The 11,074-nt window shown below is 37.5% G+C and overlaps 1 protein-coding gene across 2 annotated transcripts; it reads right to left on the bottom strand.

Moving 5' to 3' along the window:
- Positions 1-988: 988 nt before the first annotated feature.
- On the bottom strand, positions 989-7,974 carry FABP12 (fatty acid binding protein 12). 2 transcript variants are annotated; one of them, XM_077876447.1, is made up of 5 exons: positions 7,833-7,971; positions 5,655-5,742; positions 3,650-3,822; positions 2,720-2,821; positions 989-1,130 (listed from the first exon to the last, which is right to left on the bottom strand). In XM_077876447.1, exons 2-5 carry the CDS (start codon positions 5,725-5,727, stop codon positions 1,056-1,058), a joined length of 423 nt encoding a protein of 140 aa, XP_077732573.1. In that variant the 5' UTR covers positions 5,728-5,742; positions 7,833-7,971; the 3' UTR covers positions 989-1,055. The 2 variants fall into 2 exon arrangements, with proteins under 2 accessions (XP_077732573.1, XP_077732572.1); XM_077876446.1 differs by lacking the exon at positions 5,655-5,742 and having other exon boundaries at positions 7,833-7,974.
- Positions 7,975-11,074: the final 3,100 nt, after the last annotated feature.

The raw sequence follows: 11,074 nt of genomic DNA, 5'->3' as shown, positions 1-11,074 counted from the left end.
TTCCTTGTTAACTAGAAGCTTGATCTAAGAATAAATTTTTATTAATAATCAAGACAGAAAATCGTTCCTTACATACCAGTTCTTATAAGATAGGAAAATGCTTCCAATGGTCCTCATATTGTTGATTTTAAATTGCTGCACACTATTGATTTTAGGCAATTGTCCTGGTGTGCAAAAAACTGAAAAACACTAAGAGGCTAACAAAATAAATGGTTGTGTTAGAAAATGCCCAGTGAAATCAGCATACAAGTTGATAACAAAACTTTTCGTTATAGAGTTCTATTCGTATCAGTGGGTGATATAACAATTTAGACATTAAATTAAAAATCCTGAGCATGTAGGACAAAATTCTTTCTAAATATAAACAATCATGTATTAACTATAATAAGTGAAATCTGAAATATGAATCCTTCTAAACAGCCTCCAATGCAGTTTGATTATAAACTCTGGGCATGAATTCTTGTGTTTTGTTTCTGATGTATCTCTAGCACCTATCAGAAGTCTTTTTGCTGTTGTTTTTAAAGATTTATTTATTCGAGAGGGAGAGCACACGTGGGCACACATGAGCATGATGGGGAGGGGCAGAAGGAGAGAGACTCTCAATCAGACTCGGCGCCAAGCCCAGAGCCCAACGTGGGGCTCAACCTCACCACCCACAAATCACAACCCCAAGATCACGACTGGAACAGAAACCAAGTATGGGATGCTCAACCAACTGTGTCACCCAGGTGCCCCCAAAAGATTTTTTTAATTAATATTAATTTCCCAGTATAGTGCAGGTCATGTTGAAGGAGTGACATAATATGTCTGATGAGAAACAAACCAACATGAAGTTGATTCCTTTTGGAATGTATTAGCCCTTAGGGGAACAGGATATATCACCTGGCTTCCCATAGCTCCCGACACCAAAGTACAATATAATACAGGCATATAAAACAGGGGGACCAAAATTGTTGACGCTTGTGCACAGGCTCTCTCATATTAACAGTTGTAACATTTTACTTTGGAGTTTTATTTAAACGACCTCAGCATTTTGGATCACAGTTTGGGAGTGCTTAAGGGTTTGAGACTGGGTTTGTTGGTACCCTCTCATACGTCCGAGTACAGGTAACATTGTTCACAGCACTTTCCTAGGAGACAAATGAAGGGATAAGATATTTCAGTGTTGTTGGTGAAACTGACTTTTAGAACAATGGAAACTAAGTACTATCCGTACATATTCCTTAAAAATCTTAAAGAGATCTATGTAGACAAATGTAGATACCAACTATTTATTAGCTGACTTTGCCATATGTGTATGGCAAATCATATATATGGTAGATTTGGTTATACATATTTATGGTATATAATGCACATGTGTGTGTATGTATACACACACAAAAACAAAGCAAATAGTATAAAAATTGAAGTCCTTATTAAAACATTTTATTGTCTACAGTGAAGCCTTTTTGATAATTATATACTCTACATATTACATCTATGTAGTATTTTGTGGGTTTTAGGGTACCAATATATACATGATAGTATTTAATTATCTCAATAAAAACCATGAAGACAGTCCTATATTTTTTTAACTAAACTCAGTCTTGGAGAGGATAAATGACTTGTCCAAAGTCATAGAAGTGCTGAATGGCAGAGACGGAAGTGAACATTTTGGATTCTGAATCTATATTCTTCCTAATCAATTAAAAATATATTTGTTTGGTAGTTAATGTCACTATTAAGGAGCAGTAAAATCAAGTATCTTTAGTCTTCCACTTATTACTTTATAAAGAAATGTACTCTTCATTATTGAAAGAAAAAATATCCCTACATTAAGAAATGAGGATAGGGTGAGAGGTTTTTTTGAGGGGTTACTTCTACATAATTCTTACATATTTCCTTAGAACCATGTGATACTAAAATTGCCATTTTATTAATTTTGATGGAATTAGGGATTTAGGAAAAAATTGCCATTTTATTAATTTTGATGGAATTAGGGATTTAGGAAGAAGAATCATTGACATATTTCCCTCTACTGTGTAGAAGTGAGGAAGATGACCTGAGAAGTCATCTCATGGGGAGCAGAATGGACTCAAAAATGTATACTTTAAAATTAAGCCAACCTGGCTTTTAATCCCAGTGCCGCCATGTTTTATGAGCTGAATATCCTCAAATTAAGTCAGTGGCTGAATCTCAGTTTTCTCACCTGTTAAGTGGGCTAATTAGTCTTACCACACAGGATTATGGCGAGGATTGGGTAAATAATATATGAAAATGAGCAGACACGGTAGTCATGGAAATTTAGCTTTTAATTGTGTCAACTCATCCATATACCAAGTAGACACCACCTAAGATTTGCATTAATTTAAATTTCCTTTTTATGTGTTTGTTTGGTATTGAGCTGGAAACAGTGAGAAATTAATCCTGGTATGGAGCAATAGATGAACAATAACTCACAATCTTTCTTGCACAAATGCATGCTTCTTTTGGCTTATGTACAAGTCAAAGAATTAGGCAATGGAATTCTTTATTTTCTTTAGCTTTATAGTTCCTCAACCCATGCACATTTTATAATATTTATGATTATACATTTATCTGCCAATGTTTTCCCCCCATTCTTATAAAGCAAGAGAAAAAAATTACATTTGCTTCCATTATTTTAGAACAAGCTATCTGAATGATTTTATATTTAGGTGTTATAGCAGGTGACCCAAATAATGACAAGTAGCTCACTCACCACCACCATTTTTCCATCCACCAACTTTCTCCTTATGGTGTTCTCTTTGCCATCCCAATCCTGAACTTGAATCAAAGAGTCATTATCTAAGGTTACCACACTCTGAAAAACAGACAAAACCGAATTCAGCTCAGATTGTCACATTTGGGCATTTTATGAAGCACCAAATTCTTGTCAGCTGTTGTGATACTCTCAGCTTTAGAATAGTGTTTACAGTTTCATTTATGTTTTTTTTTTTCATTTATATTTTAAGACTTGGTCAGCACTAAGTTTGTTGGCCGATTCTTCTGCAGGGGGAAAAGGTTTTATAAGAGTAAACATATAATGTTATCTTGAAAAATAAGTAAAACTCTCTTTTCCCTGAGAAATTAAGAGGGAGAGATCCCCTGTGCCCTCATTTCCTGTCCCCTCTCCACCGCACACACACAGAAACTTCTCCAACCCCATCACAATGCTGAATATGTATACTAAGTTAGAAAGCAGTTCCCTTTGTCTGAAGCCACTGGGGCCTGTGGTTAACTTGGTACTGTGGCATAACCTCACCTATACTGGTTAATACAAGTTTTATTCATTGTAGCTTTATGCATAGAAAAGTGCTACAAACTAGAAGAGCAGAACTTTTGTTTTTGAGAGAAAAATCTAGAGAAATGATTTTCAAAATGTGTCTGTTGAGCATCTGCATCAGAAATATTAGAAACACAGTTTTCAGGTGCCTACCCCAGACATGAGAGCCTGTGGGAATGGGACCTCCAAGTAGGCACTTTTCACAAGCTTCACAGATGTACATATAGATACATTGGTATCTATATTAGAATTTAAGGTCCTCAGATTTAGGTTTTAGATGAATTTGCTCTAATTGTTTATTTACTTAGAATAATTTTGAATTAACATTCTTATGACGTGTATCTGAAAGAGTGTTGAAGGCCTCACCTTGGTTTTATGGCCACCTGGTGTGGTTTCCTCAAACTCTTCCCCCAGTTTAAAGGAGATCTTATTATTTTTAAAGATGCTTTTGGTTTTTATAGTGATCCAATCTTCCTGAGTACTGATGGTCACAGTGGGTTTTGCCAGACAGGCAAGTTTCCTGCTGGCTCTTCCTATCCCTGGAAACCAGATAAAAGGACATCATAGTTGAATCTGCTGCTGGCTTTAGAAACTCATGTTAGCTGTATAATTCTTTATTATCTAGGAGGTTTGTGAGTTAAGCAGATTTAATGCTTCATGAATGCAAATATCTGAAGCTAGTATCACCATCATTATAAATTAAAATAGATTATATTTTACAGGAAAACAATAGTCCCTAGTTTGGGCTAGTGGTTGTCGTGTTTCTTTAGTCTAGTAGTTATTGATCTTGTTGGTTCATGAATGTCCTTGAAAATTTGATTACAGCGATGAACCATCTCCCTATTTTAAAATGCACTCATTTATACAGATGAAATAGTTTGGTATGATTATTCAATCTTTATCTCTTCACTTGCATTCTTATATGTACACATATATAGAGTTTGTTTTTTCCATTATGTTTATTTTATTGTGCTAAAGTACATATAACATAGAGCCGCCTGGGTAGCACAGTCACTTAAGTGTGGGACTCTTGGTTTGGGCTCAGGTCATGATCTTAGGCCATGGGATCGAGCCCCGCACTGGGCTCTGTACTCAGTGTAGAGTTTGCTTGAGACTCTCTTCCTCTGCTCCCCCTCACACACTCTCTCTCTTATTTTTTTTTTTTTACTCTTTTTTTACTCTCTCTCTTAAAATAAATAAATCTTTAAAAAATAAAATACATATAAAAGTTATCATTGTAACCATTTTAAAGTATTTAAGTGATATTAAGTACATTCACAATATTAAACAACCATCAACATATATATATGAGATTTTTAAAAATATAAATATTTTATTATAACAATTATTATTCAACTTTTTCAGATTTTCTGTGTCCATACATATAGATATAAATTTTTGTCATTGCTACATAATAGTTTATAGGATGTGTATATTAATATTTATTTCATCTCTCTCCCTATTGATGGACATGTAGTTTGTTTCCACTTTTTCTTATTATAAATAATACTATTGTGAACATTCTTTTTTTTATTGTGAACATTCTTATACACCTAGCTTTGTGCAGTACACGTAGGACTCTTTTCTATAAAATACTATCACATATACAACAATACTTAAGTTAAATTTCTAAGAGAAGATAAATTAGAGAAACACTTCTAATATGGTTCATGAATTCATAATGTGAAACATGATAACAAGTTGTGATATATTAGATAATAATTCCCAAAGATATTCACACCCTAATCCCTAGAACCTGTGAATGTCATTTTATATGCCAAAGGGGAATTGTAGATATGGTTAACTCAAGGATCCTAAAATAGGGAGCTAATCAGACATGTGGACCCTAAATGTAATCACAATTTCATTAAACAAAAAGGAAGGGGGATATTAGACTACAGAAGAGGAGAGGGCAATATGACAACAGGAGCGGAGATTGGCACGTTGTGGCCATACAACCAAGGAATGCCAGCAGCCGCCTAAGCTGGGAAACAAAATCTATTCTGAAGATCTTCTAAAGATTTAGAGCAAATGCTTGCAAAAATGATTATTTATAAAAATAATTATGACTTTTTGCTTGAAATTATTTATGGAAAGCATTTTCATTTAGTATATGATGCACATGTGTTTTGTCTGTGCAATCTATGTAAATCCATGATAAGTTACATGGGGTGAGGGTTCTGTCGATTACAAACTAATTTTGCATAGGTACGTACTGAACCAATGTTGATCGTTTCTATGTGATTATTTCTATGTTTCTACTGGAGGGAGGGACAGGTCCAAGATTAACCTGATATCATGCAGACCAAGTTTCTGTGCTATCATTTCTCTCATTTTTACTGGCTATGATATGCAGGTAAAAATGGCTCACCCAGCTCTTTCATATATTCTTCAAAATTTTCACAAGAAATGGATTTCCATTTTCCCTGGAGCTGATCAACCATTCTGTCTAAATTGATCTTAAAGAAAAATAATATCATTAGGATGAGTATGTTGTTGCTTCCTGAAATAGTGTTAGAACTCGTTTTTAATACAATTCTTGTGAATAGTACAGAAAAGTCAGTTGGGGGGGAGTTAGGAACTCTAATCCTTGTCATCTTTCCTTAATAGTAAAGCAGGAAAGCTCTATCAAATGTAAGCTGGTCAAGATGAAAATGGAAACAATTTTTGGCAGGACCAGATATAATTTTTCCATCTCTAATTTAGGATCAAAACTAGGTTTATAAATTCTAGTTCCTTCCCTAAGAACAGCAACACACACATACACATAGCAACACATAAGAAGTGGAACTAGGCAGCTATGTTTATGCCATAGGACCCCTTTGTCTCTCTTTCTATGACCAAGGTGTTCTAGAATAAGCCAATTTGTCAGCTGTTTAGAGATCTTATCATACTCTCGTTCTTGATAATTTGAACCAAAAATCAGAAAGATTTCATAGATGGTATTTGGCATTTGAACTAAAAAGTTAAATTTAGCGAGGGCTAGAACAATCATTTTAGCCATGTACATATGGAGCAAGAGAATGAAACATAGAAAAAAGGAGAGAGTCTGTTCACATACATGCGCACACACACACAGCCTTGTTATTCATGCTTTTCCAGATGTCAGCTCAATTTCTCATAAGCTTACAGAGTTGTCATTGCATAAGAACACCAGATATCTTCTAGTAAACCTCCTCAATTTAGGCTAGGTTCTCTTGCTTCCAATCTTGACAGAAATACTCTGATGTCTACTGATATCTTGTAAGGAATCAGAACAGAGGATAAGGAGTAAAAGAGGAAAGACACCAACTAGAGGATATTTCCAAAGTCAAGAGACAAGCACAGCCTTACACTTAAACGCCATCAGCTCTGAGAGCATCATTGTTAACCCTAGGCAATGCTTGGTGTCCATATTGCTAACACAGAGTTATTAAGAAAAACTGAAATCATAAAATTATTTTGACAGAGAAGAAAAGCCTTTTGTAACAATTCCTATTAAAATGTTAAATCTCCAATATATCTATAAATATCTGTAAAAGCATTTACCCAAGCCAATGATCTCACTGATAATTATTCAACTAACGTTTATGGAGCACCTAGTATTATATGCCTAATATGAGGCTAAGCAATTTTACATAAACCATTGATTTAATGTCCCAACTATGGTTGAAAAAGATATCATAGCTTGTTTGTTCCTTTCCTGTGTTAGGAAGTTTACTTTTATGATTTTTTCTTACATTAATGTATATAAATTATAGTTATCCCCACTCAATCAAATAGCATGAGGCTGAAGTCAGGAAATGACTCACCACTGAAGGTACTAAAGATATTAAGATTAGGCACTGAAATTACTAAAATTCCTAGGATTTTTTTTTTTCAAGAAAATGTCAAATGTGTTGCCTCATGTGTTGGGTGCATACTGATCCTCCAACATGAGGAAATCAACCATTGGAAATCATCTCCTTGAAGACGTTGTCATATTGGAAGCACAGCATTGGTCTCTATTGCTGGCAGGTTAGACTCAGAGAAGTGTCAGTAACATAGTAGCCAGGCTTGTCCTCTGTCTCTGCTCATGTGGTGTCTCTGTTCATGTGCTCATCGCATCAATTCAAAGACCGGCCATGTCCACTTAGTTGCTCACTGCCTATTCAGTGATGGAGGCTTTCTGGTGTCCATTCATCAAAAATCTTCACACATTCCTCGTTGACAAACTTCTGTGTCTTCAATTTTTCAGTCCTTTTCCTTCCAGACCCCTGACCAGCCCATCAGAATATTCTTTCTACCCATGAGAATGTCTTCATTCTCACCTCAGACCACTGCTCCCTCCACACAAAATGAGTAAAGGTTGCCCCACTCTGGGTTTTGTCCATTGGGATGAGTTTTCAAGCCCCCTCCCACCCCAGGTGTGATTAAACTACTGCAACTGGCATCCATACACTAAGCTGACCTGCCCATGAAACATGTTCAAGCCCTTCTTACTCTTTCAGCTGGTTACACAAAGTCTAGGAATGGTCGGAGGGAGGGGTGCTGGTACACCCAGGGTGTGTGACATGAGGATCGGGGTTACCTGCTCCTGCAGCTACTTCACATCTCCGGGTCTTGCTCTGCTTTGATCCCAGATGCACAACCTGGATCTTATTTTGGAATGCTGGGCTTGACAGAACCCAGCTCACAATGGACAGTTCCAGACACATGGTTACTTGGTGTCTTATACTCTAGAATTCTGTCTCTACTACTCCCCAGTGACACACCAGGAACTCCTTTCAAAACCATATAAGTTTCTGTTGCAGGCAGCACCGTCTTGCTCTGAAACCCCAGAGGTCTGTGTTGTGGCGCTTCCACTGTGGCTTCATCTATATGCCACACTCATATTTCCCCATCACTAATACCTCCAATGGCTTAGGATTTGCCAGGTCATGTGGCCCAAGAGACAGGGCTGTGTGTATGGCAATTCTCACTTTCCAGGCCTCATTTGGAGCAAGGAGCTGTGCCTGTCACCCAATGTGTGGGCTGGAGCACATTCCTAGACATGGAATGTATTGCCACCATAAGCCAAAGGATCCAACCAGAATTTTTATTTCCTTCTTTCTTGTACAAAGGCAAGATGTAGCAATTTGTCTTTTGGAAGAGATGTCCTCACTTGCCCTTGACCCAGCTGGATCCCTAAATACTTTATAACAGTGGAAGTTCACTCACTTGCCACCAACTTAAACTCCCATACTCCGTAGTGCATATGTCTCACCGATGCCTCCAGTACACTAGCCATTCTTGTTCATCCCCCACCCCCATCAGTATGATGTGTGGGATATCCAGACAGCTCAGATCTCATCTGATCCTATTATAACAGCAGGAGGTAATGTAGGCCCCTAACAAACCTGTAAACGTACATGTTCCGCATAAATGCAATTTCTATTCCTTTTTCTGATCTTTTCTGATGAGGATAGAAAGAACACCATAGTATGTGTACTTGAAGCCATATTAATTAGTCTGCTCCAGCAAAGATAACACATCTGGCACAACAGCTGTGATTGGAGTTATTATTTGAGTTTGCAGTAGCCTATAGTCATTTTCCAAGACTCATTTGGCTTCTGCAATGGTGAGACTGGTAAATTAAATGGAGCTATGATATGGGCCAACCACCCCCTCAACCCCCACATTCTTTTTTTTTTTTTTAAGATTTTATTTATTTATTCATGAGAGACACAGAGAGAGACAGACACAGGCAGAGACACAGGCAGAGGGAGAAGCAGGCTCCATGCAGGGAGCTCAATGTGGGACTCAATCCCAGGTCTCCAGGATCACACCCTGGGCTGAAGGCAGGCACTGAACCACCGAGCCACCCAGGGATCCCCCCAACCCCCACATTCTTAGGATCCTTTAGAGTAGCATTAATTTCTGCATTCCTCCCCATCATCACTGCCAAATACAGTGGATTTTAATGTAACATCTTAGCCAGGACTGGCAAAGGAATGGGGTATAGAGGGCGTTCGGCGGGGGGTTAGAGGTGGAGTTGAGAAGCTTCCACATCACCTTCCCCCCTGCGATAGCTCCCATTTGGTTTGAATAAGAAGAATTCAAGGTGGGGTTCCCTTCAACAGCCAAATATGTCAATTCCAACCATATATTTGGAGACCAGAGAATTGACCACTGGATGGATCCACAGACTTACTGCACCTTCTAAGAGTCAGACTTAGGCCAGGCTTCTGTTAGTTTCAGAGCCTGGCCCCTGTCTTCCACTCTACCATGATGCTTTGAAATCCTGTGAATCAATGTTAATTCAGACACAGTACCCTCAAAATATATGGATATTCCTCTTTCCGCAGTGTGTATTTTCTCAAGCAAATATCATAGATCTCTTTTGAGAAAAATTGGGGAAATTAACACAGTATATTTTTGCCGTGGTATTTCAAAATTCTTCCTGTGGACTTAGCCACTTCTTCAGACAATTGTTTCTGGGTCTGAAAACTGGCTGAATTCTGGGATCTGGGCAATAGATCAAGACTTTTGTGATGACCTCCCTTAATCTCCTGTTCATATATTTTGCCTTCTTTTGGTTGATGTATTAAGCAACACCCTCACTGGCTATTCATCTATTTTACTTTAGGGATACAACATTCTCTTAATCCTCTCCACATCTCTCTCCATGTTGAGCCCACTTGGCTGCCCTGCAACTTTGCCTATTGGTATGATAATTATAACCTCCTGGCTTCAGGCAGTAAAGCGCTGCCACCTAGTCCCTGTTACTTCAAAGTCTCATTATAGCCATTGCTATCAATGAACCAGCTGATGTAGAGATAGGTGTAGATGATACATATAGATCGCTATTCTCTTTTTACAGAAAGATATTGTGGCTATATTGAGCCATAACAGAACTACAGACCTCATAAGTTTCCTGCAGAAAAAGAGGAGAGCCCCACCACATCAGAGTTTCGTATAGTGTTTTGGCCTATTGGACTTGTGTTATTTCAACTAAGCAATCTGAAGTTTACTGGAACTGGATAAGGCATAGTGGGCTCTCTGTAGAGACTGGCATACTGGGAAAACCCAGGCCTTACTCATTTGCTATTAATTCAATAAGCTTTGAGTGCCTACTAAATAAAAGACCCCCATGCTAGGCTCTGGCATATAATGAGGAATGAAAGAGACTTCCAAAATATTCCTTACATTATGAAGGAGAATCTGAAATTGTGCTAGTTCCCCTAGTATTTCCGTATGGATTTATATCTGAATAATAGAAACATGGAGAACTAGTTGATATTCAGACCAGAGGTCAGCAAACTATGATCTGTGTACCAATTGCAGCCAGCACCTGTAGATAAAGTAGTATTGAACACAGCCACACTTATTCCTTTGGATATTATCTAAGGCTGTTTTCATGCTACAGTAGCAGAGTTGAGTAGTTCTGACAGATGCCACGTGGCTCACAAAGCCTAAAATATTTACTATGAAGCCTTTTGCAGAAAAATGTTTGTTGGCCCCCATTTTAGAGTCTTATGTTCGATTATTTAAAACTCGGGATCATAACAACTACTCTGTTTGTAGGCTTTCTTTGCTTGGGATAGAAAAGTGGTGAATAACATTTTTTCTCCTATAGCTTTTTCATCAAGAAAAGACACTTTTATAATTACATCACGGGTAAGACCAACAGAAAATATAATTTAAGACGTTAAGCTCTGGCATTTCATATAATTTACATGACAGAGAGATGGCTATCAGTCAAATATAGATGAAATATTTTCAAAAATTGCTCTGAGTGCTGCAAGGCAGAAAGACACGGGAATTAAACTGACTAGGAAAGAAACAGTGTAA

The sequence above is a fragment of the Canis aureus genome, chromosome 28 (genome assembly GCF_053574225.1).
Source record: "Canis aureus isolate CA01 chromosome 28, VMU_Caureus_v.1.0, whole genome shotgun sequence".
NCBI lineage: Eukaryota > Metazoa > Chordata > Mammalia > Carnivora > Canidae > Canis > Canis aureus.
The sequence above is the reverse complement of the archived record's forward strand: the minus strand, read 5'-3'. Positions and strand labels throughout refer to the sequence as shown.

Coding starts and splice junctions, on each gene's coding strand:
- FABP12 (XM_077876446.1), bottom strand. CDS start 7,959: ATGTGTCTGGAACTGTCCATTGTGAGCTGGGTTCTGTCAAGCCCAGCA. Junction 2,822..3,649: donor CAGGTGGCCATAAAACCAAG/GTGAGGCCTTCA, acceptor TCTGTTTTTCAG/AGTGTGGTAACCTTAGATAA. Junction 1,131..2,719: donor TGGATGGAAAAATGGTGGTG/GTGAGTGAGCTA, acceptor TTTGTCTCCTAG/GAAAGTGCTGTGAACAATGT.